Here is a 27,328-nt window from a genome sequence, read left to right as displayed (position 1 = left end):
AACTTGGCTAAGGTAGGGAAAAAATACAATTCAAAATCTTACTGTCCCTCTGCTCTGCTTTCCAGAGAAGATTACAGTCTCATAATAAGATCCAAGAGGCAAAGGTTGGTTTCTGGATGGTTGGAGAAAGGCAAGTGCCCACTGCTGCTGGGGGAAGCAAGTCTAAAAGGTTCTTTGGTTTCTTCTAGGAAGCTAGGAGCTTTCTCCTTTTGCTTCTGCTCTTGCGATAATCTGCTTAGCCCTTTCTTTTAATTGCACTTACTGCAACCACTGTATCTGAAGTCTGGAATTACAGCCATGTATTTCCTGTACTGAAAACAATTCTCACTGATTCAAAGGGAAGAGATGGCACTAAAAAGTTGCACAAGACTTGTTCCTACACCATTTAAGTGCTGTATCTTCTGAATAGACCTGAGGACAGTAGCATCCTCTTCTACATAGTTTTATGACCACTAAGTTCCCAAACTTTCCCTTTTCCCTAGCTCTTCCCTGTTCAAATGGTAATGTACCACTCATTATCTTGTCCTCCCTCACACTTTCTTTGTATCAGTTCTGGGTTTAACTTGGCTTCATTTTTTGGTTTGTTGTGGTGTGCGGGGTTGCTTCCTTGTTTGTTTGTAGATTAGGTTTTTGCTGTTGTGTTTTTGTTTGAGCTTTATGTTTTAGTTTGCATTTCTTTCCCTTCTCCTGTTTAGCTGCTGCTATCTCAGACTGTTAGTACATGTGTAGTTAGGTGCTTATTTTTTAACTTTGAAATACTATTTACCCTTACAAACTTGGTGCACATTTCTCTGAAGTCAGACTTCAGCTGAGAATTTAGTATTTGTATGGCAAAACACAGTTTCACTACTATTGAACATATCAAGTACTACCGCTTAAGAAAGCGTTCTACATTCTGAAAATTCATGGTAATGCAAATGCTTTTTATTAAAGACAAATTAATTTAATGAATGCACTATGGAAAGACCAAGCTAAACTAATCACACTGCACGCTAGATTTGGTAATGGTGCTGTATAAACTCCAGTAATGTAGGCTAATCCAAGTAAAACTGCAGCTACTACTAGCAAGAAGTATCTATGTACCGCAGTTTGCCAAAAATTAAAACCAGACAAACTGGCATTGCCTACCACTTTTTCTTTTTCTTGCCACTGGTGCAGGATAGTAACTTCAAATGCAAAAATTCTGTTTGAGAACACTTTCTTTTGGGGTTACTGTATACACACAAATCTGAGCCACCACTGAGGAAAGTTTAGCTTCTAGAAATAAATTAGATAAAGCAGAAAGCTGCAGATTTTTTCCCATGCCTTCTTCCTGCACATAGCACTGTGGATGCTCTCAACTGCTTTAATTATGATCCATTTAAGGTATTTCACAGTTCTTAATTTTGACATTCACCCACGATAATTTTAAACGTTAGGAATAATACTAGAAACTATTTAATGAGTCATCATTACCTTTGGTCTTTCAAGAGAACACCATTTCTGCTTACAGAGTATACCAACACGCAAAGTTCTCCTTTGAGAAGAGTAGCAACTAGTAGAAGTTCGAACACAACACATGACATTAACTGTAAGCCTTACTGGTAGTCAAATTCCCAGTAGCTCAGACGTACCTTTACACTCAGGTTTAACACATATCCAGTTCATATATATGCAGCCTATATTAAAATAATTTAAAGTTTGAGCTGCAAATCACCATTTTGTGCCAATTTTTTAAATAGTGCTAAACTGCGGAGGCTAGATTCTCGTTCACCATCCTTCCACAAAATAATGAGGTGGTCAGCAGAGCATGTAGCCAATCCCAGTTCACCAAAGTACAGGAACATCTGCAATGAAACAACTATTATTACCATGATGCTTGCATGAGATAGTCAACTTGCTTCATTATTTAGTGCATAGATGGACTAAACACATACATAGATCTGAAATGGCTCTGCTTATAGATAGGAATACAAAATTACATACTGTCTGTATGTTTCAGATGCCATAAAATTGCTACACAAGAACAACTCCCTAAAATTGCTACACAAAAACAAACTCTTTAAGCACTTCATACTGAAATATCTCCATCTAAACAAAGCAGGAAAGCCTTACAGATAGGGAAGCTGAAGGAGAGAATCCTGAAGAAACTTGTTTCAAGTCAGCAGTAGAAAAGTGAATGACTTGCATGAACTCTGATCTGGTTTTTTGGGAATAGAAGCCACTGTTCTGTTCACTAGGTACACTGTCCCCTCTCCCCTCTACAACAAAACAGGGTACTAGCAGCAGGCCTGGAAAGATCAAAGAATGAAAAACTGTGACAGACATCAGCAATCAGCACATGCCTAGTCACACAGAGAAGTCAAACAAGCAAGAAACACAACACTGGAGGGAAGTACAGCACCAGTGGAAGGATTTTGCAAACCCAATGGAGCTGACAAATCATGAGTTAACCCCTGACTTCTGAGATCTTCACAAGACTGCCTCAAATTAACCAGTAACTGCAGTTCGACATGACAGCAAATGGAACCAATGATGTCACTATGACATACTCACAGTGCCCTGACTCTTCATTTTGTTAAATGGATCTGCTGGGAGAAGCATTCAGGCCAAAGCCTACGTGCCCTGGAATTGGTCACTTATAGCTACAAGGTTCCAGTAGAATCAGTCTGCCAAGCCCTCATCTTGGCCATCACATTTCATCACTACTCAACATTTTCTTCCGCAACAGCTCCTGTCTGCCCAGAGTTTAAAAAAACCCAAAATTTTCCCTATGTAGAATATTGCAGGAAACCACATCCACCATCATCTCCATTACTCCTTTGCTCTGCATCACAGCCAAGACCCAACATATGCCTCTCACCTTCTTTGTACCTCTTGCTGAATTGCACACTGTGTCCTCTTTCTTAGATAGCAACTTTCCAATTGGACAAGAAGACCCTTTTCAACAGTTTTTCGAGAGAAAGATGGCAGAAAGGAACAGAGAGCCTTGCAGAAATCCCTCTAGCAAAAGAGTTCACCTTAGCAAATAAGAAAAGCTTTCAAGTTTTAGCAGCGGCAGTTCTGAAATCCAGTCTGTCTCACAAATACTTGTGAGTAAAGCTACTCCAGAACCACACCATCCCCTTCTATCTGCCCTTCCCCCTGCTCCTGCCAAGAATGTGTGTAAAAGTCCACTGTAATGAAGTGCTTTGCTACTCCAATATGTTCTTCACAAAAGAGTGCGGAGGGAAAATGCCATTTAAAACAAAAACATACTGTATTAGGCAGATAGAAGCATAGAATAGTACTAGTAGGACTGCTAAAATTAAAAGACCTCCTTAATGCTCGCAGCACAGAGGGGTAAGAAATTACTCAAAGTGTATTCGTTTTGGGGTTTTTTGTAGGAGCCCTTGCTTAGATTGTGAACTTAAGATGAAATGTGGGTCATGTACATGGCTCCCAGCTGTATTGGCTGCAGTCTATGAACAAAACCAAACGCTCTGTCAGATTATCTCTAGCATATATTCGCACATGCAATCCTCAGGCGTCAGTGAGAGAGCTGTCATTAGAATATTAAGTCAGTATGTATTACTGTTTTCACACTGCACTAAAGATACCCCACAAACAATGTGCTCCTAGCCTCCAGAGCCAGACAGTCAAAAGTTACAGCTGTTTAAGAAATGCTGTCAAATTTATGTTACTTACTAACATTCACTTTTTCTCATTCTTACTAAAGCTGGCTTACCTGCACAGCTGATGAATGACCAATCAAATCACCAACCAGCTCCAAGAAATACATAGGTGTATTCTCCTGCATCTTCTTAGCAGCTTGGTTTGCCTGCTTGTTTGACCTTCCAAATCCCCACATGTTGAAAAACCCTGAGAGGGAAAAAAAGTCTCTTGTTTTGGCAAAAATCACAAATACAATTTATTTCCTCTAGCTAAAGAGAGAACTACAAAAGCCACATAAAATCTAAAAGCAGGACACTCTGTATGGCAAAAGGACAGAAGCATTGTACTGTGCAGCACTTCCAACATCTGGATTATTCATCTGGAGGGAAAAGGAAACACAGCTACTTAAATTATTTAAGGTAATTTAGAAAACAGGCTGAAGTACCTGGACAAGACAATACACAGATTTAGAACAAACACAAAGACTTCTAAAAGAACAAACTGAACAGCAAAGGTAGATGCAGGACAACGGATGTTTATCTTTGCTCTGCCCTTCTGAACTGTTACTTGTGGAAAGAGCACAAAAATGAGGTGTCAATCTCTCCCCTGTATGTTCTGCACTACAGCATTTAAGTGCTGGCTCATTGCCTCCTTCCTTCAGGTTTAAAAAGATCAGCCAGTGGGGAGCGTAAAGACAGTACTCCACATGTTCCATTTAGATAGCACAAAAGTACACAGCCACAGCCCCCAGAACTGTGCAATAGTACTGACACAAGTAAGAAGGTTGGCTTCTGTTGACAATGCAGTTCAGACTTTATTCCCAATCCTTCCCTCAGCCCTATCAGCACATAAAACTAGAATTGTGCTAAACCACTGCCCTGGTGCAAGGGAGATAACTGGTGAGATGAACAACTTCTCAGGGGATCCCTAGAATAAAAATAGTGCAAATCAACAGCAAAATCTCCCTATGGTTTTTTCAAACATCTTGATTCATAGAAGTTAAAAATTTCTAATGTGAAACCAAGTACCACCTGTCACTGTGTAGATCAGCCTGTCACCAGCAATGCTGAAGACAGAACATTCCTGAAAAAGTACCTCTAAATCCACCGAGGCAGCAAAAATGTATTTTCAAAAGTTACCGAGAGATGAACAGCCAGGTAGACAAGATACATCAAGAAAATCATTCACACCTTGAATAAAAAATTCCTTTAGAAGAGCAACAGTCTATTGCTGTTCCCAGTCCTTGATACTAATTATACTGTCCAGAGCACCAGTCGAAGACCACAAGTGCCAGTGTGCAGGGGGGCATGGTCAAAGAGTGGCAAGTACTTCAAAGGAACTGTCATTACTTAAGCATAAGCAAGAAATACACAGGAGATGGAAGTACGGTCAGGCCACTTGGAATGAATATAGAGAGGCTGTCAAGAGTAAATAAAAAATAGACAAGGAAGGCCAAGATGAATCTGGAATTAAAACTGCCCAAGGATGTCAAAGACAGCAAGAAGGGCTTCTTCAAATATATCAATAACAAAAGGAAAACTAAGGATAATGTGGGCCTGTTACTAAATGGAGGGAGGGACCCTGGTAAAACAGAATGCAGACAAGTCAGATCCTGAACTGTGCTTTGGTCTTCAGCGACAAGACCAGCCCTCAGTATTCTCTGACCCAGAAGACCAGGGTAAAGAAATGTTTGAAGGAAGGCTTTCTCTTGGTCGAGGATTTAGGTTAGAAGCCGTCTAGGCAAAACTGACATCCACAAGTCCATGGACCCTGAGTGGATGCATCCATGAGTGCTGAGAGACCTGGTGGACACCACTGCAAGGCCACTCAAGATCATCTTTAAAAGGTCATGGAGATGAGGAGAGGTGCTGTGGATTGGAAGAAAGCAAATGCCACCCAGGTCTTCAAAAGGGGCAAGAAGGAGGACCTAGGAAACTACCAGCCAGTGGGCCTCACCTCGATCCCTGGGAAACTGATGGTGCACCTCATTCGGAAGACCATCTCTATCCACACGGGTGACAAGATGATGAGGAATAGTCAGCATGGGTTCAATAAAGGTAAGTCATGCTTGAGCAACCTGATTGCCTTCTACAATGAAACAACTGCTTGGATGGATGAGGGGAAAGCAGTGGATATTGTCTACTTGACTTCAGCAAGGATTTCAACACTGTCTCTCACAACATCCTCATAGACAAACTCAGGGATGTGGGCTGGATGAGTGGACAGTGAGGTGGGTCAAGAAATGGCTGAACAACAGATCCCAGATGGTCAAAATCAGTGGTACAGTTGGAGGCCTGTCACTGGTGGTGTCCTCCAAGGTTCAATACTGGGCCCAGAACTGTTTAACTTGTTCATCCTTGACTTGTAAAAAGGGGAATGTGCCTCCTCAGCAAATTCACTGACAACACAAAGCTGGGAGGAATGGCCAACACACCCAGGCATGCTCTGCAGCCCTTCAGAAGGACCTTGACAGGATGGAGAGATGGGCAGAGAAGAACCATCTGAAATTCAGCAAAGGCAAATGCCAGGTCCTGCACCTGGGGAGGAACAAGCCCAGGCACCAGCACAGGCTGGGGCTGACCTGCTGGGGGGCAGCTCTGCAGACCTGCAGGTCCTGGTGGACACCAAGCTGTCCATGAGCCAGCAGAGAGTGTCCTGGTGGCCAAGGAGGCCAATGGTATCCTGGGGGGCATTAGGAAGGGCATTGCCAGCAGGTCATGGAAGGCGATTCTGCTCCTGTACTCAGCCCTAGAGAGGTCACCCCAGGAGTGCTGTGTCCAGTTCTGGACTCCTCAGGACAAGCAAGCGGGTCAAGCAGAGGGCTGCAAAGATAATGAGGGGACTGGAGCAGCTGGACAGGCTGAGGGAACTGGGCCTTGAGAGGGGACCTCATCAATGTCTATAGGTATCTGAAGGGGGGGTATCAAGACAATGAACCAGGCTCTTCTCAGGGATGTCACGCAATAGGACAATATGCAATGGGCAGAAACTGATGCACATGAAATTCCACCTGAATATGAGGAAGAACTTCTTTACTGTGTGGGTGACTGAGCACTGGAACCACCTGGACACAATCCCACGTAATGTGCTCCAGGATGATCCTGTTTGAGCAGGGAGGTTGGACCACGTGACCCACCGTGGTACCTTCCAGCTTTATCCATTCTGTGATTCTATGAATGTCTGTACTTGGGGGAAATACTTCCTGTAACACTACCACCTAGCTCTGAGGACTCTGTGTGCCCAGTGAGTTTGGATACAGCTTCAAAGTAAGTCCCAATATCATTCCCAGTTCAAAGAGGAAATGTGGAATACACTTTTTTTTGGTAGCAGCTGCTTATCTGCAAGCCTTCTTCACAAGGTCCTGCAACTATTTACTCTTGTATGGTATAGAATTCAGCACTACTCAGTACAAGGAAGAAAAAATCAAGGTTTGTCAGGTCATTTTTTTTTTAACCGGCTCATACAACTGTAAACTCTAAGCAAGCTTTATGGCACAGAATTGCTTCAGCTGGACCTTCTACCATCCTGTATCAGATCCTGGAGGACTTGTACACCCATGCTCTCTTCAGTTTCCCTCCCACACCTGTAATCAATTGGTTAAACACAAGACATCATCTCTCTTTACAAAGCCTGAAAGCCTCTCTGATCCTATACGGTGAATACTGGGTTTTTTAATGTTTTTTTCACTTCCCACTACTAGCAAACCTGTCGGAACTGGTTCAGCTGGCAGCTGCTGCTTTTCTCTGAGTTCCCAAATGCGTACACTGCCATCTTCTGAACAGGAGATCAGCTGCCTGTAAAAACAGTTGAGAAGCAACACTAGCATGGATAGCTCTGCAAATCACCTTGTGATGCTTCTATGAAAGAGACAGTAAATGCCTTAGCTTCCACACAAGTTTACTAGAACTCTTAAATGTAGCAAGGTGTGCAGATGTTCCACAGAAAACAAAATTCCTTAGTAGCAAACAAACTATAATAGACTTGTAGAATAAGTGAAAAAAAATAAACCTTTTCAACCCCATACTAAAAGCATACCACTATATAAACCAAAACATAACCAATCTAGACTCTGCAAACACAGTTCCACTAATTGGTTTCCATAAGTTTACTGTCATTAAGCAAAACCCTTTACTGTCATTAAGCAAAACCCTTATGGAAAAATAACTAAAGGAAAGGTACTCTGTTTCATTACACATTTAAAACACCTTAGCACATGCATTTACAAGACCAAGGCCTCAGTTTTTATCTTCTGACAGACTCTGCCCTATTGAACATAGGATCTACCACCACTATTAGCATATACATATAAATGCAGCAACTTGTCCAAGCTGGCTGTCAAAACAAGTTCCAGCTGGAAATTCTGCACTAACAAGCAAAAGCTGCAAGTTATTGCTTTTTCTTAAAACATTTCAAGTGTTACAAAATATTTAGTGAAAAATATATTCTGAATATGCCATATGCCTTTGCTTTCTAGAAGTAAAATGCCATTAAGCTATATTTCACAATACAGACATAAGGGCTTCATCAAATCTGATTTTGAAAATAGCTGAGATATTTTCAGCCTGTGTACCTGTCATACTGGAATACAGGTTTTCCCACTGAATTACAATGACAAATTTTCCTAAATCAGATCAACAAGCTCTACCTAATAAAAGCAGTTCAAACTGATGATCAAGTCCGTGCCCTAGAAATCCAATGTAGCTTTGCAGTCTGTCTCTAGTCACCCTTCCAAGTTTTGCTTTCCTTTATTGCATTAACAAAATGTACTATGTTCTGTACCTGTTTGGAAGCTTCTCAATGTGCAGCACAGAGGAGTCGTGAGCAGTTCTCTGGCAGGCAATCACACGCTTCATTTGAAGATTATATACGTATATGCCTTTCCCAACAGCAGCAAACACACACTGGAAAAAAAATTCAATAGAACAACTTACAGAAACATACTGAGAAATCACCTTGCATGTAATGAATTTCCAGCAATACTATAACCCAGCTTGTTTCTGTCCTCATGTTACTGCTTTATCCCAAACATATGAAATTAGCAACGTATAAAAAGAGATAGATTTTTTAAAAGTAAATGTGGGATATGATCCTATATTACTCTAAGCAGTAATTTAATGTCTGTATTTTTCTCCTGTACCTCACAGTCTAAGCAGAAACTAAGGATAACAACAAATTAACACACTTCTGCAATTAAATGCTTATGTTTTTCCAGTAAAATAATGCTCCATGTTTTGAAAAACTCTTGGTTTATCAAGAAAGACTGAGAATACAGGAAACTGTTCTGCATTTTTGACTTTTTTTGAATTTAACTGAAGATAGAGATAGATAAAGAGGCCTTGCTCAAGTATTTGGGCTCTACTGAATACAGAAAAGGAACTCTCACAAGAAAGTATTACAAAATAATCCATTTTGCATTCAATGCTCTTCTTCAGAAGAGTGCAGGCATTCCATCTCATAACCATCATGACCCTATGTCCTAGGTTACAATGTAAGATGTAACCAAAAGTATGTATTCTATTATCATCTTCACAAGCTGTTAAAGCAGATGGGGCAGTGCTCGTTATCTCCTACCATGACTCATCCCTGGTAACTCCCTCTGGAAACTATCTCTGTTTAATGGGCTATCAAGGACCCACTGCATGACTCATAAAATGACATCATTCCATTGTGAGATGCTCCACCCAGGGGGAGGAACCGAGCATTCCTACCTGGATATAATCTGAGGTTTGGAACAGCACAAGCAGCCCTTACCTACTGGGTGCCCAGAGGACAAGAGCTACATAGCCACCACTGGACCTTCAGAGGAAGGACCAGACCCTTCTACAGGACCACAGCTTCAACAGAACCACTTCAAAGAGGACTGCAGACACCACTTAATCAGACTGCTACCACCACTCTGCCCAGCAGGGTGTCAGGTCGTATCCTGACTCTCTCAGGTTGTGTCAGTATTTCTGCATTATTGCCTTGTTATATACACTAGTAAAGAACTGTTATTCCTATTTCTCATATAATTGCCCAAAAGCCCCTTAATTTCAAAATTACAGTAATTTGGAGGGAAGTGGCTTACATTTTCCATTCCAAGGGAGGCTCCTGCCTTCCTTAGCAGACATCTGTCTTTCAAACCAAGACACCCTAAGAAGCCAGAAACAGTTTACAGATCTTTGGACCTCGACTGCTTCATGACTTGTGATGAACTTAAAGAGGACAAGTGTATAATTGTATGTATGTACACATGATTAATATTCAGTACCAGAGGAGTGCAAGGTGTTTCCATTCAGTACATATTTGCAGCTCTGAACACACCTTGTTTAGGTGACAGTGTGCTAGAACATTTCCCTGAACAGCCTGCTTCCATTTACAGAACCCAAACATTAACATCTCATATGCAATTCACACTACATGCTGTCAACACTTTGTACAACTTGTAACCTAGGGTCTTTGACTAAAATTTCCTATATATGTTCAACAATGTTTTGACATTGTTCAAAACTCTTTGTCCAGGTTTTTAATCTTTCTTTTTTTTCTTACGTGTATCTGTTGTGGGAGAACGGAAACTAAACAGATAGCACCATTGCCAAATCAAGACAAAAACAAACCACTGAGCCCATTATCCTAGTTTTGCATAAGGTTCAAATTCACATAACTCTTCCACTTTGAGCCCTAGTCTTAAAGTTTTGCAAAAGATGCTCTTCATGGAGCACTCTTTTTTTTCCACAAGCCTTGGCAAAATCCTCATCATCTCAAAATCCAAGAACATAAAAGACAAAAAGCATAAACTGTACATCTCTCTTAACAGGCAAGCTGAACACACACGTACCAGGAGAGCGGATGCACTCCTTAGCACTGTTTCCTAGTATTGCCAAACCTTTACCATCCCATTTGTTTCTGAACCATGTTTTGCCTACAAGCTCAGTGTCATACTAGACAAGTGTATCTTCTCCAACTACCTAACTACCAGGTCTAGAAAACAGAGAAAACATACATTTTACACTATTTTTTTTAACATGAAGAACAGTGTTCTGCTTTGAGGAAGCAGGTAACAAAGTAATACATTATATAAATACATTTTTGCACCACCTTTTAAGTAGGAACTTTACAATACAGACTGCTCTACCTTAAAAGCACCTTCTATTTTGATTTGTAACACTAGAACCACCTTTATTCCCACCATTCAAAACTCTCACAATAAAAAAAAAATTCACAGCAATTTATTTAGTTCAGTTACATGAATGGAAGAAAGACTTCAGCTTTCTTTTAAACCCTCAGATTCCACACTGGATGTTTTAACAACTTCTGACCTTCCCCACATTCTTTTCTACTTCCCTAAAATACATCATATGTAGCTTTCAAGCATGGAATGAAAGTGTTTTGAAGCCAAAATTATAGAACTTATCGTAAACAAAATTCGCTTTTGGCTCATTGTAGAAATAAGCACTGACAACAAAATCACTGGAAATCCCACCTCTAAAGACAACCACATCTTTTTTAGCCCCCACATCCCACAATAATTCTCTCTCCAGGGTTTTACAAAAGTTCTATTCAGAAAAAGGCAAATGCATCAGGTGACTACTTGGTCCTTACCCTATATTCAGGCTTTTCCATAGCTTTTATTTTGTTATAGCTTATATATCTGAATTCATTTCCAAGAATCCCTTTCTTAATCATTCCCAATAACTGTGTAACTCCCTACATACCCCAAAACAAAATCCCACTGTACCTCAACAATGAAACATCTTTTACTTTGCCACTTACAGCTGGTAACATTTCACAAAATTAAATATCAACCTCAGTATTTTTAGTGTTTGCTGAACAGTAACTGGATTCTGACTGAGTATTCTGACCAAGAACTTATCTCTAAAATAGGAATATAGTAGACTGGATCTTGGAAACGTATTTGAGCATACAACTGCATACAGCCCATCTGAACAGAAAGAGCAATACTCATTTACTATAAAGCATAGACATATTCCTACTCTTAAATAGTACCCTCATAGTATTCTCACAGTACCCTCAGCTATAACTGCTCAAAGAGGTGCATTATTGGGAAAACTGCATTTCCAGAAGCTGGAACACGAAAGATGCATGCCATCAAAACACACACCCTCATATGTGTATTTCTCTAGTGGTATTGTTAACAAGTAATGAATCTTTGTTAGTCAAAAACAAATGCTGTTGTGACAGTTTGTTATGTTAGTTTCCATACCATCAACATATTTTAACTTTCATACAGGTCAACAGCCAATACTTTATATAAAAAAATGTGGACCATATAAAATAGCTGTGCACATTTAAAAGAAGCCTCTCATACTAAAACAAAGAAACTGAAAATAGAAACCACTCAGTCTTCCGTGGTAAGATCATCCTAGTTTACTTAAAGTAATTCACTCTGAAGCTTTTTACCTCCTCGTCAGATGTTAAGTGTTGAACTGAAGTTTCATTAGGGCTTTGGGATAACTTTATTTCTGGCTGTACATCTGGATGGACAGAGGAGTCCCAGAAGCTGCACTCAGCTGCCTGCTTTGTCCAGTCAAGTGCATCCCAAACTATTAACTCACCTATGTGAGAACCTGTCACAAAAGTCAGATCTGGAGGGGGAAAAAAACCACACATAGAAACCACATTATATTAAAAAAAAAAAATTTCACACAAAGTTACAGCCCTAGAAAGGGAAGACAGCCCATTTATGCAGAAAGCTATGTAGAGTGTGCAATACATAACTGACCGGACAAAAACCTCTCTCTTTGAGTAAATACTCACCTAATTACCTAGCATAGCTCAGATGAGCTCTCTTGTAAAATGAGAACTAGGAAGGAGAACATTCACTGGCCACAGTGCACAGTACAGAGTTGCAAAGGCAAGAACACCACCAGAAGTGTGTACAAGTATTTGAACTTCATTTCTGCATCTAAAGCCCTTCTATTCCTTGGAGAAGCAGGTGTACAGACACAACAAAGTATGTCTTTGCCATAAATAGAAATACTGATCACAAGTTAAATGATTGAGTTAATGGCAATATGGAAGTAGCTGCTCATGAATTTGTTTATCACACATGGAAAGGAACTTCTACAACAATATTTAATGCAGGTAGCATCCTGTGTTTGTAAGCCAAACACTGCTTGCCTCTCATAATCAAAAAGGAGAAAATAATGGCAGCAGTTAAGCTGAGAAACAAGTACCATAGAATCCAAGTTTTCTCTTTTCCAGCCACTTGCTCCCCCTGTAACATAGCCCCTTTGTGCCAACGAGGCAGACACAGATACACTCAAGGACAAATATACACTCTCTATCCCACCAGTAATACCTTTTCCTGGGATCTGGGGGTGCTCCATTAAAAAAAAAAGATAGGGAAGAACAGCATAGAAGGAGATGATACTTGCAGCAGAGTAGACAGAATTTCAAGTATTAGTTCAGTATTACCCTAATGAGCAGCATAGATCACATCATCTTCCAGACCCTCTCTATAATGGATCTATATGCAGGCTCACACCTGCACACACAGAACCTTCAGTTACCTCAGGACTACAACTGCAAGGGACATGGCACTGCATATCCCATTTTAAGAGTAAGAAGAAACAAGAAAAAAAAAAGTATCATTTTTAGTTTCCCAACAGAAAGACCAAGAGTTCCATTTCCATCAATGACATTGACTCTTCTACAGTGCAACTTGCTTGGTTTCATTTCATTGTTAATCCATAAACACAGGAATTACATTTTGTCATATCACTACCTTTGCAGCTACACAAAAAGGTACATCCACTAGTTAGTAAGTTTCACTCCAGTTAAAACTTTGGTTCCAATAAAAACTCAATAGGTGAAATATCCCACCAGTAACTAAGAAAATCAGTAGCATTATAAAATCACTCTTACCATTGACACTGACTAATGATGAAATGTTATCCTGATGGTCAACAAGGCGCTTTACTTCAAGGACATTCCAACCTTCAGACCCATTCTTAGAAGCACTCAACCTAAAAATTACTTCAAAGATAGAAAAATTGTCTAAATAAGCTTTTTCATTTGGATTAAGATGGAACTATGCATAAATAAAACATCATTTTCAGAGACACAAACTAAAACATTATAAGTGAGACCACACAAGAGCCACTTATGATCATTCATAACATCAAAAAACAGGAAGGAATTATTTCAGCATTACCACTAAAGCCTCTTACCACAGCAAATACAGGATAAAACACGTCAGCCTAGTAACTCTGAAATTCAAAGAACTGGTCAACACCAGAAGTGCAAAGTATCAGACACCTTTATGGATAAGCAACTAAAACTGAAACATGTTTCTTGAGGACTCATCTCACTGAAAAATTAATATTCAAAAACAATGCAATATCCTCTAGTAAGGCAATCAATATTGTCAGAAATTAAGAATTTTAATGAGTCTTGGAATTTCTTTTGTATCTTAAGGATACTACAAAAGAAGTATGGGATGTTCAGATGAAAGTCTATATTGTATACCAGTGTCTAAACACAAGAGGACTATTTTCAATTTGTTCCTGCTTCTTCAATCAGAGTATCAGGTTGCTCTTTTTTAACTAGGTGTTTGACCACCTCATTGTTTTGCTGATATAGTGCTCTACTTTTTCTCTTGGATTTTATTCCCTATTTTGAAATCTCAGCTATTTTACACAACACTTGTCAAAAAGCTTCTTCACCAACAGCTAGCCAATGACTTACAGTTGGCATACACAGAAAACTCTGTCTCCAACTAAGCAAGAGAAATCATCATATTGTCTCTATAGCTTTGAATAGTAAGAAATCAGCAATACCTCATACTTCCAATCCTGGGATAAGGAGGTTCTAGAGAAGCCAAGTATCTGACAGCTCAAGTAAGCAGTTCCAGACCTCCAGAAGAAAAAATGCCAATTGCTACAATCAGATCTGGACAGAGTGGCACTAACGCTGAGGGGGCTGGCAGAGGAGCTCACCATTTATCATCAGTCCTCATTAACCAGGGAGGTCCCAGTCAACTAGCGATTGACCAATGTGATGCCCATCTGCACAACTGATTGAAAGAAGGATCCAGGGAACTACAGGCCTGTCAGCATAACCCCAGTGCCAGGTAAAGTGATGGAACAAATTATCTTGAGTGTGATCACACAGCACATACCGGACAACCAGGGAATCAGGCCCAGACAGCAGGGGTTTAAGAAACACAGGTCCTGCTTGACCAACACGAGCCAGGGCATGCCCAGGTGGCCAGGAAGTCCAGTGGCATCTTGGTCTGCATCAGCAGTAGTGTGGCCAGCAGGACCAGGGCAGTGATTGTCCCCCACTACTTGGCTCTGTAGCCACAACCGCCACTTGAGGTCACACCTCAGGTTCTGTGTTCTGTTCTGGGTCCCTCATGACAGGTAATATACTGAGGTGCTGGAGTGTGTCCAAAGAACAGCAATGGAGATGGTAAAGGGTCTGGGACACAAGTCTTATGAGGAGAGAGCTTGGGTTGTTTAGCCTGGAGAAAAGGAGCCTAAGGGAGACCTCATCACTTCTTAAAACTACCTGAGAGAAGGTTGTGGCAAAGTGGGCACTGGCCTCTTCTCCCGGGCCACAAGTGACAGGACAAAAGGAAGTGGCCTCAAGCTGTGCAAGGGGAGGTTCAGGTTGAACATCAGGAAGAATTTCTTCACTGAAGGGGTAGTCAGGCATTGGAATGGGTTGCCCAGGGATGTGGAAGGAGTCAGTATCCCTGAAGGTGTTCAAGAAATTACTGGACATGATACTCAGTGGTATGGTTTAGTCGGCATGGTGATGATTGGTTAAAGCTTGGACTCAAAGATCTTGGAGACCTTTTCCAATCTTAATGATTCTGTGATTCTAAATATAGAAAAGTTTGGTCTTTGTATGTCATGCAGCTCTCTAAAACATTCTTGAGTAAGATTAGTATTGCCTCCTCTTTGTCAAATAATGGTAAAAGAAAAAATACTGCTGACGACACCCTAATACCATTTTCTTTTCCTATGCAAATCCAGCAGCATGCTCTTCATATGTATCTCTGATAAACAGCCATTATGGAGGAACATGAACACTGGAAAATGCAAGATACTCACTTAGCTCCTTGCCAACTGCTGCTGCAACACAATTTTTGGGCAATTCAACCAAAGCACTGATGCCTTTAAAAAAAAAGGGGGGGGATAAGGAAGAAAAGGATATTAACTGGTCACACAAAAACACAACAAACTGTTAATTCCTTATTAACAAAGTTCTTAACAATCTTCTTTCCGCTTATCAAAACAGAAGTATATTGCCTGAAGTGAAAGCTAAATGGCATCAGAAATTAACAGATTATCTCAAACAGAGGTACGGTCAAGAGTCCTGGTCCTGAATCCAGCAGAATTCTGAACATCAAACTTGTGGTGAGGCTGAAAGTAAATTATCTTTTTATTTTAAACACCATTAAGATATTTACATCCTAATGCTGGACAGTATTTAAAAAAACATGGAAATTATTGTGACTCTAAATACAGGCAGTACCAAATTAGATACTGATGCTACCTCAGCATACACAATTCTAAAATACTACGCAGAGCAAGATGAAGAAGAATCAAGCATATGATAAAATACCCAGCTTGCTGTTCAGAATTTCCACAGTCTGTGCCAAAGCACTGTTAGAGGAAAATTCCCCAAGGAATAAGTAATCTCTTTCCCAACAAAGGAAGTCAGGGATTAGGACAGAAGAGAAGGCCCATGCCACACATTCCATTGACTCCTTGTACCAAAGTTTCAACAACACTCCATGCTAAGCACCACAGCATGATGACCAACTGGTATTTACCATGAGATTTCATACTGAACCAAAACAAGTATTAATATCCTCAAGGATTCAGAAGGCTTTGCCTACCACTACTCTATTCTATGACAAAAATAAGGCCATATTGGTTCCACCTTTGAATGTGATTCACAGCTTTGTAAGCATTTTGGTAAAATACAGCAATAACATGCAACAATTTTCTTCACATGGACAGATAATATAAAAGTTTATTAATAGAAAAGCATGATTAACATTGATTTCTGATTAGGTTTATTACATTCCTATCAAAACATGCATTTTCTACATCAAAAGTACTGATTCTTAACAGTAAAAAGTCATCTTTACTGCTCTACTATTACAAACCTTCACTTAGGAATATAATAAAACTCCCACTCAATCACACAAAAAGCCAGTCAAAGGATCTGGTACACGTTATGGCAAACACATAAATCAGCATCTGAGCTCTAGCCCTCTAAGTCCAAGATAATGTACAGTTACTGATATCTGAAATATTCTGAAATTCACACAGCACAGAACATTAAAAGCAGTCTTAGTTTGGAATCCTATTAAATCTGACATTAAAAAAATAGAGTTGCTCTAATACATAATGTTATCTTTAGAATTAAAATTAATTTGCCGAGTTGGTTTTGCATCACTATAGAGATCCATTTTACTTGGACTTTAACAGCTATAATGAGTCATTTTCATTTTTACCTGCATCAGTAAGATGACTGGTCTTACACAAGAGATCTAATTTTCGGTTCCAAACACATAGATCACTCCCTCCAGACAACCATACATTCAGTCTTTGAAGAACTGTCAAACACTGCAGAACAAAAATCAGATATATGTCTCCTGCAAAAGTTCTACAGGGAATGTCTGTATTTCTCAGTGAAATGATCATGAGCCTTAGCTAGATAAATCTTTAAGTACTTTGAAATACAATATCAAGGTCTGAGAAATACATATTTAATTACATACTAATACGTTAAATTTTTCATCAACAATGCAAAAACTTTAAATGTTGCAGGTCGCCTTTTCCAACACAGTAACAAAACCGAGTCACAGCATTACCTTTGTTCTACGTCCTTTCAAAAAGAAAACCGAGGTACTAAGACTTCCAAAAACAAATTAAGAATTGTGCCCACTTCTCAGCCACTCATTATGTACCTATTATTAAACAAAATGCCATTCATTCTAACACACCTGCCCGCATGACCCATGAGTCAGACATAATAGCTTAATGTATACAACAAAACAACAGACATTCATAGGGTTTCCTCAGCATACCTTTACAGTAGAATGGAAACATGACACTTTCTGAACCTGTCTGCCACTAGTGCAGTCCCAAATCTGTCTTTATTCATTAAGGAAACTGAAAGGTTTCTATGTGTTATAAATGTAAATGCTGTGTTGGTAACTAAATGACAGGTTAGGAAAGAGCTATGCAGAGACTCAGTCTCCTAAATCTGACAGTCTTTTCAATATTCAGCCTAAATGACATATTCATAAAGGCCTGTTACAGATTCATTTTTGTAGCAAGGATTGTATCTACATGTCAGCAATAACTAGTGAAACCCCTGTGTAACCCAATTACACCCAGTGGATATTATTAGCCATTAAGTTTTGAAATGGGCTACAGCTTGTGTCAGTGTTACCTTTAAAAGTAAAAACCACAAAAAGCCCATAGAAATTTAAATTCTCCCCAGACCAAAGGATACAATAACTGTTCTATCAGCTGATGCTGTTATAATCATATCAGTTTTTTCTTCAGTACCACCTGATGAGGAAAATGGTGCTATAGCTGTAATTTTGTGCGTGTGCCCATGAAGTTCATAAAGTTTTTCTCCAGTCTGAAAAACAAAAAACATGGAAAACTAAGGGTAAAATATGAAAATGCCTCCTGTAGCATCAAATAGAGGTATTAAATGACTTTTGAAAGCAAGAATTTCTAAAGAGTCTAAAATTTCCCTTCCTAAAGTAATTTAAGGATTTGCTAGTTACTACCTTCAGTGCTGTTCAAGATCTTAAATTAAATAACATATTACGTGTAAGTTTAAAGATGTGGTACATAATGCAAATTACTCTCTGAGTAAAAAACCTCTAAAAGCCTTTAAGAACAAAATTCTGTATTAAACTAATTTAATTTTAAGGCAAATACTGGCCATTCACCCCTCTTAATGACTACTACAGCAATTCAGATTTGTTGACAATCCCTCACTTTAAAATGTATTTATTTTCAATTTTAATTATTGGAAAAGTCTGACCTATATTTATGGCAAACTTCCTGCCAGATTTGTTTAGTATGCACATTATCTATAGATTCAAGCTGGTGCTTTAGACAACTACAGCAACTTCTACTAACATTTTTAGTTAAATGGCAAAACACTACAAACAAACATGCAGAAGCATAGTGGCATTTTAAACATGCAGCTAAAATGCAGGGTAATTTAAACTGCAAACTTCTTTACAGATGTGGATTAATGTTTTAAATTAAAACTACAAAGATTTGCTTTAAAAAATACAACAAAAGTCCTACAAAAGTAGAAGATGGAACTCAGTTCATAAGCTCGATATCCAAATGAGTTTTACATTCACAAACTGCTCAGAACACTGGGCATATATATTCACATACATGGGTTTTAATATTCAAATCCCTTTACTTTTCCAAATTATAGAATTATAAAATTATAAAAGGCCATCAAAACCAGCAAAGCACTAATGGAAACTGCTTAAAAGAGAAGTTTCAAGTCTCTCCTTTTGTATTTTAAAATTACACCATCATGAATGTCACATAAAATTTTCAGAAGATTTTAAAGAAAATTTAAAGTCTGAAATTTTTTCTTCCTCAGTTCAATGTTACTGTAGACAGTACAGTATGCCTCCCCTTCAAGCTTCTTATTAAACAATGTAACTCATTGTTATACTAGAGATGTAACACATATACTAGACTTCCTTAACAAAGGTCTAATATTCATCAGTTCTCTACAATTTTGTCAACAAAACAGAGTAGAAGAGCAGAACGGAAGGTGTCACACTTACAGAGCACAATTTGTATGATAAAACTAATGTCTTAGTAAGGTTTTAAAAAGTTATGAGAAGACTTTTATTACAGCAAGCAATTAAGGGCCTGTTCCTGCAAGGCATGCAATGTTTAATTTCTACTGACTTTGTTATCTTTCCAATATAATTTTGTGATAGCTCTCTATTAATCAGTCATACTACAAAGAAGTATTATTAATAGAGCCATTGAAATGCATCTAAATCTTAAGTGTAAGGCAGGTTTGGGATCTTGCTACATATTTGTTGAGTTACAAGTCAGCATTTCAGCATTTACACAAACACAGAATAAACTTTCAAAGAGTAATTAAAACCACAATTTCATAAACACTTCTGCTTTTAACAACATGATTTAATCTGAAATTTCTCTAAAATCACTGTTGTCCCAAAACATTCTAACTTTGAAAACTTACACTTCTCTTGGGTTCACCCAACTTCTACTTCCCTAACTTACCTTTGTAAACTAAGATTCAACACTCCTTCCACTTTTACATTTTCAAACAGCAGCTCTGCAGCAATTCTTATTCATTCTGCTTTTTTGCTCCTAGACATTTCTACCTCTTCTTTACAACTTCTACCCTCTCCACAGCACACAAGCCATCCCTATAAAAGATGCCTAACCTGAGCATTCCAAAGAAATACGATCCCGTCATCTCCTGCAGATGCAAACCTGGGGGCACAAAAAAAAAAAAAAAAAACCAACAAAAACCACAAAAAACGGAAAACGCAATTAAAGCATAATGTAATGGAAAAACAGTAAATACTTACAGAAGAAAAAATACTTACAAGATGTATCAGACTCTAAGTAATAGGCATGTATTTGTAAATTACAGTTTCTAATCTGAAGTCAGTATATTTAAATAGGTGGTTATCAACATATACTTAATATAAGAACAAGACTTAAGAATTCCAATACTATTATAAAAAGAATGTTCTCATGGATCACCTCAGTCTTTTCCAGTCATGATCATCACCATCTATAACCTTGTCTGTTTCCTGAAGAAGCAAGGAATGGTCAAATGATCAACAAAAAAGCCTATTTTTAAAATGTGTTATGAACACTGTTTAATTTAATGTGTCAATGTAGAGTATTACTTGCAATTTTATCTCAGTCCAGTTTTTGGAAGACTCTTGCTGAGACTTAGCCTTCTTTAGTGATCTTCCAATCAATATGAGCCTTACTTCATGTTCAAAAAGTACAAGAGCAAAGAAGAAAAAAAAAACAAAAAAACCAACCAGCTTTCTGTTACATTCATAGAGGATTTATTTAGTATCTTCAAAAACCAATCTGAGAAAATTTTCCACTCACTGGTTTTAGCTGAGCCACTGAGAAAACAAGAAAATCCTTCTGTAAAATTCTCACTAAGATGATATTATCTAAAGACTTGAAGCGTGAAACTTGGCTTACAATAGCTGACAAAAAGCACACAACGGAATAGCTGCAGAAACTAAATAAAAACATTTCAGAAGCCGAGTAACAATACTAATCTTACTGAAAAGAATCAAGTGAAAAATATTATGTGTTTAACAATATAGAAAATACCATATTCTTGATAAATAAAAATTTAGAATTACTGTCCAGCAAAACAACTCCATTAAACTCCTCAAACTCTCAGAATACTAACCAGCTATACAATTTACTCCTTATTCATATGCTATTTGATAACCTATCTTAAATGTAGCCACTCAGACTTCAGTTTTACAATGATTATCATTATTTTAGCTTTAGTAATTTACCTGCTACCAAATAACAAAGTGCAAAACGGTAAAAGACTTCTTTGTAACAGACAGTGTATGCAAGCTAAGAATACTGTGGTGTTTCTACAAAGATGAATTACACCGATTCAGTATGCATTTTGAGAAAAACATACTTTGATAAAGGGTTATTTTAATAACTTGTCTGGGAAAAAAAGGACTGAAGAAACCACACGAGATTCTTCCATTTTAATATGAATCTTCTGGTGGACTACTACAATGTAAAAATAACTTTCATGATAATGCATGTAACTTTTCTGACATACATATATTTACGACATTAAAAATAAAAACTGGCAAGCCAAAAATCCTCCATGAAGTCTTCCGTAAAATTTTTATTTGTATGTGTGTGTGTGTATATATATATGCACACACATATATATAAAATATATTAGAAAATAAGATTCTGTGAGCATTTCTGAACTGGAAGAGACCACTGGCATGGTCTCTTCCAGTCAATGTGCATGGGGAGGGAGAGAACCTTTCTTCACAAAACACCTGCTGTATGCTGCAAGGATATAAAACAAACTCTTGCCCACGTTAACTTCATGTAGTGAATTGATGAATATATTAGAATTTCCCTTCTCTGTCTAATCCATAAAAGATATAAATTACTACAGCTCCTTAACAGAGCTACTCTCACCTATTACTTATGTTCTTAGTCATTAAACATTTTCTATTTAATTCTCCGCATCAGCCAAGAGTCACTACATTTTATGACTGACTAAAGACTTCACAACCTTACTTTTAAGGCAGAAAATTATTTCTTCTCTTGTAGAATTAAGTTAAATTAAAGAACATGCAAGGCTAATCTAGAGAAAACTAGAATAGAAACTAGGTTGTAATGTACAACTATCATAATTCATTCTCTCAGTCACACTTCCTAAGTGACATAGGTAAATACAAGTACTTCATCTTAACCAGTTTTCCAGTTTTTAGATAACTCTGTCCTCAGAAGATAGATAACCCAGTCTTCAGAAGTTACTGATAAAGACTGTCAGGAAATATAAAGAAAGGTGCATACAGCTGAAACCTGAAGGAGAGAAACAAAGGAATTGTCAGGTTTCAAAGAGGTATAGCAAGTTGAATCAGATCAATCTGGAAGAGAAATGTAATGCAGAGGTTAGGCACATGGTGACTTTTGCTAAGTAGTCATTCTGAATAAAGTAGCTGAAAATTTTAAAACTTGAAAAGTTAAAAAAAAATTCCATCAACCAAAGGTCAAGTGAATTTAGCACCCTAGCACCAACAGAAAGTGCAACAAAAAATCGGAAAGAGAGAAAAAGCAACACTCGGTATTGTTGATGTCATGTCCAGTTGCTACAGCATATCTGTAGGACTCTATTACATTCTCTCATAGAACCAGAAGGTAAAATAACAGCTATCCTCAATTCAGAAATACACAACACATGCATCCTGTCAGAACAGCAGCAGACAGTACTGCATATTGTTCTGTGAGAATCTATGCATGTACAAAGGGCAACACTCAGACCAGGAACAGACTGAAAAAGAACAGCTGAATCAGCTAAAGGCAATTCTTACAAACAAATGAATTTGTACTGAGAAACATAAACAAAACAATTGCTTTGTTTATGTTTCTCAGTACAAAAATTATCACCATTATTTTCTCATTAAACTATAACTTAAAAGAGAAACCAAAAGACATAGTAACATAGCAAGAAAAGGGAGTATTCATCCCTTGCCTTTTTTAACACCAGTTTTTCCTGCCCTCCCCCATCAAAAGTAAAAAGAATTAAAAATGTTACCACATTTTTACAAAAGTATTGCTAAGAACATTGTGAAACAATTTGAAATGGCATTTCATACCTGCAATCATCTATTTGCACTAGAAATCGTACTATATCTTGATGGCCTTTCAACACAAGGAGCTCTGTGTAAGGATTCTGTATTTGTTCTTCACCAATTGTCTGTACAGAGGATTTCTAAAATTCATAAAAAAGGAAGTAAATTTATTTTGTACTAACATAATTATTTTCATCATGTCTTTGTAATGTCTAACAATCTACATAGAGACACGTGTGAAGTTTCTGAAATACCATTCTGACTTAATGAAAATCATTATAAAATACAGTTTTCTGTTTTTTCAAGTAAATAAAAGCTTTCTATAGCATGTATTTTAAATTATGATATACCATTTTCTGTCTAACAAAAACATTTTGTACCGATTTAATCACTGATACAGTGAGATGAAACCCCAGCTTAGTTATGAGCTGTCATGAGGAGCCAGTTTCATGACTCAATTCACGATATATTCAGATTTTCATTAAATTACACCTGTTACGAGATGGCTGTGAACCTCTCATATCTTTCATCTACTGTTCAATTTTAAAATCCTATATTAAGACAACATATTTAAAACAAATGAGAACAAATGCTGTTTTGTTCCATAATATATAAATCACCCATTGGTACTCTACTCACAAAATACCAAAGCAAACCGCTTAAAAAACCATAGAGAATGATTAATCATTTTATAGAACAGCATCTGCAATTACCCCCAACTAGACTATTAATTAAAAGAACAATCAATCACTTGGAGAAAGCTGATCACTAGGCAGGGTCAATAAAATACTGCATAGAACTGCATTTTCAAGGCAGAGGAGTTCTGCCAATCTCAATCATAATTTTATTTCAAGACAACTTTTTTGTAATTAAGGTCTTAAACATTCTGTAACAACTTGTTGTCAGATACTATTTTTTAAAAAAACCATCTAAACAGTTCGGTAGTTACTCAGTGACAGCACTCTCTTCCCTCTGGATTTATTTTACACAACAGTCAACATCACACTACTTCCAAGACTGTCCTTTCTTTGAGGACTTCAACACAATGTACATTGTAAAACAGCAACTACAGAACACTGTACAACATCCAGCACACATGACAGGTAAATACCACATGAAAGAGAAACATGTTATCCTCAGAAACTTGAACTTTTTCTTGTAAGATTAATAAATTATTTTCTATTACTTTGATATTGGTACTATGGTAATATTCTTCAGAAACTAAGAATGACATAGTTAATAAATATGGATGGAAAGAAACCTTTATTTGGCCTGCGGATGGAAAGAAACCTTCATTTGAAGAGTTCTCAATTTTTAAATGAAGCTCTTGTGATTTTATCTTGGTTTTGTGCTATCTGGGGCATTTCATGAAGCAACTGTTCCTCATTTTATGCAATCACATGAGAATAGCAGTTCCCATTTATAATACAACAAGTAGAATCTGCATGGCTATAATAAATATAAAAACTTAGAATTCAGCCATCCAAAGCTAATCAAAACATTCCTTAAAAAAAAATGACAGTTCTAAAAATCCTAAGTAAATCTCAGTACATTAGCAATACTGCATTTAGAAAACATTCAACAAGCAATTTTAACACCATTCAGAGAAACTCAGAATTTGTATCATTAATATTCCAATTCTACAGTCTGTTGTTGCTTCCTATTCAGTACAAGATGGTGCTATTTCTTCTGAACAATATGTCTAATCTTAATTCTAACAATGCCTGTGAATATTGGAAGATACAGTGCTGATGAGGTACCTATAGATGAGAACAAAATAACATCTTTTCCCCCAGAAATCTCATACAACAAGTTATGCTCTCTTCAGATCTTCATTCATATTTATTCAAGTGTTGGGTTAGATGAGCGTTCTTTCTCTGAAGAAATCTATATACAAACTATTAACTGGTCTCTCTTCCAGCAACACCAAGATTTTTGGCGATAAAAGCTGGATGCTGATGTTAATGGAAGCTATTCCCAACTTGCATGTTTTTATGCATGACCTGTAAGCAACAATAATCAGAAAAAAACAAACAAACAAACAAAATGTTCATCTCAACCTCAAAATTTCCTATAACCTCCATGATGTAAAGCACTTAAAAAGTGGGAGTTTCAAAAGCAATTCATGAAAACCACGTATACAAGACTACACAGGAATACTGATTTATGGATCACGGAGCATGACAAAACAGCTCCTATGGACCATAATGCTCCTGCACTTAAGCGCTCCAACTACCAGAGCCACCCTGCCTAAACCATGGCTGGCCATCAACTGAAGAGATGCAGGAGCTTAAGTCTAAACGACTTCCAGTTCTACAGTAAAATAAAAAAAGAAATGGGTAAGGAAAAATTTCCATTTCACAAACTTAGGACAGCTTTGCCAGAGGCTTCCTCTATTCACCCAGTGCAATGCCACTCTTAACACATCTGTCTGAAGTCACAGCGCAAGAAACAAACACCGTTAAGTCCATAGCCCACACACTGCTGTGCGCTTTCTTACCTATTGAAGAACTAATGGTTATGAAGATTATTAGATGAAACAATATTGCATCGTACTAAGGGTCTAACCCTTAGCAATACTTGTTCTTCAAATTTTCCACAGAGAAGCAAAATTATTACTATCATTCCACAAAATGTGATGACAATGAGAACAAAAGTCCTGTGGATTTAACCAAGGCATGAACGGCAGAATGGAAGAACCGGGCCACACCTTGATTCATGCTCATGCTTTATTAAATCACAGTATATAAACCAGAGCCAGAATTTAAACTTTGGAAAGGGACACACAACAACACGGTTTTCTAGCACATCTTAGAAAACTGCATCATATTTCCCATCCTCCTTCTAAAAACAACTGCACACAAACCTGCAAGTATGGCTGCGATCCAACTGCCATTTCGACTGACAACAAAAGTCACAGGTAATCCCACACATCGTCCTTCCAAACTGGTGCAGACCCAAATTTCCACCAAATTAAGTACTGACCTTTGAAGTCAACCACGATATTGGCATAACTTGCTCATGAACAGCAGCTGGAAAATAATTATTTCCTCATACTTGTCTAGATTATAAAAGCACTAAGTATATGGAGCGCAGCAATACTTTTAATTAACTCTTGTTAAATCTGCAATGAGAACTTCAGCAGACTCTTATGGACATGAAAATTCCAATAATCTCTCCCTCTAATTCAGTAACATTACTCAATCTGAGTAGCAGGAAGGATGTCAGCGTACTACATAACAAAGCATATTTCGTAGATGAGGAACCAAGAAGAAATGCTGGAAGGCTACTACAAACTGCTGTGACACATAAATAAAAACTCACTGCCTATAATTTACATTATCGACCTCAGAGTCCTGAAGGCAGGACTTGCAAGAACTGCACGTAAGCTACACACCATAACCCCACCGAGCGGGAGGGGCCGGGATGCTCCCGATAGCTCCCGGGCGAGCTCTGCTCGGTCGTTCTGCTGTTCACAGAATCAGCTACGTTGCAAAGGACCTCTGAGATCAAGCCCAACCCATGACAAACACCACCATGTCAACTAGACCACGGCACTGAGTGCCACGTCCAGTCCTTAATACCTCGAGAGATGTGATTCCACTACCACCCTGAGCAGTCCATTCCAATACCTTTCTGTGAAGAAATTCTTCCTTATGTCTAACCTGGACCTCCCCTAGTGCAGCTTGAGACTATGTCCTCTTGTCCTGTCGCTGGCTGCCTGGGAGAAGAGACCAGCTCCCACGGCTACAGCCTACTTTCAGGTAGTTGGAAAGAGTGACAAGATATCCCCTGAGCCTCCGTTTCCCCAGGATAAAACACCCAAGCTCCGTCAGCCGCTCCGCACAGGACTTGTGCTCCAAACCCTGCACCACTTCCGCCGCCCTTTTCTCGACACGCTCCAGCTCCATGTCCGCCTTGAACTGAAGTGCCCACACCTGGACACAGTCCTTGAGGTTCGCCTCTGTGCCTTCCCACCTCCCCTGGTTCCCTTCGAGGACGCCCGCAAGCCGTTCTATCAGTCCGACCGTCTCGAAGGCCGAGAGCCGGCCCGGAGCACGGCCCATCACGGGGCCCCGACCCACCCAGCGGGAAAGGCCACGGCCCAGCGCATCCCGACCTCATGGCACCACTCGCCCCAAGCCTAAGGCTCCGCAGGGAGCCGCCTCACCTCCGCCAAGCCCTGCGGCTCCCGGCCGCCGCCGATCAGCCACCGCAGCATCGGGAGCGAGCCCCGGACCGCTTCCGGGCCCCGCAGCGGCAGCGCTGAGGCACAGGCTGCTCAATCGAGCTTCGCGGGAGACCCGCCCGCCG

At 38.7% G+C, this 27,328-nt stretch overlaps 1 protein-coding gene across 1 annotated transcript; it reads right to left on the bottom strand.

Annotated features, from left to right (window-relative positions):
• Window positions 1–449: 449 nt before the first annotated feature.
• Window positions 450–27,328, bottom strand: WDR41 (WD repeat domain 41). The gene is made up of 13 exons (XM_032097504.1): window positions 27,186–27,328; window positions 23,039–23,154; window positions 20,078–20,126; window positions 18,118–18,249; window positions 17,687–17,749; window positions 17,111–17,222; window positions 15,696–15,758; window positions 13,501–13,611; window positions 12,034–12,218; window positions 8,413–8,534; window positions 7,339–7,427; window positions 3,707–3,840; window positions 450–1,826 (listed from the first exon to the last, which is right to left on the bottom strand). Exons 1-13 carry the CDS (start codon window positions 27,234–27,236, stop codon window positions 1,674–1,676), a joined length of 1,380 nt encoding a protein of 459 aa, XP_031953395.1. The 5' UTR covers window positions 27,237–27,328; the 3' UTR covers window positions 450–1,673.

Source organism: Corvus moneduloides, chromosome Z (assembly GCF_009650955.1).
Source record: "Corvus moneduloides isolate bCorMon1 chromosome Z, bCorMon1.pri, whole genome shotgun sequence".
In the NCBI taxonomy this organism is placed as follows: domain Eukaryota; kingdom Metazoa; phylum Chordata; class Aves; order Passeriformes; family Corvidae; genus Corvus; species Corvus moneduloides.
The sequence above is the reverse complement of the archived record's forward strand: the minus strand, read 5'-3'. Positions and strand labels throughout refer to the sequence as shown.

Coding starts and splice junctions, on each gene's coding strand:
- WDR41 (XM_032097504.1), bottom strand. CDS start 27,236: ATGCTGCGGTGGCTGATCGGCGGCGGCCGGGAGCCGCAGGGCTTGGCG. Junction 18,250..20,077: donor TATTTCTTTGGAATGCTCAG/GTTAGGCATCTT, acceptor TTTGTTTTTCAG/ACTGGAGAAAAACTTTATGA. Junction 3,841..7,338: donor AGCTGAACCAGTTCCGACAG/GTTTGCTAGTAG, acceptor TTTCCCTCTCAG/GGTTTTTCAACATGTGGGGA.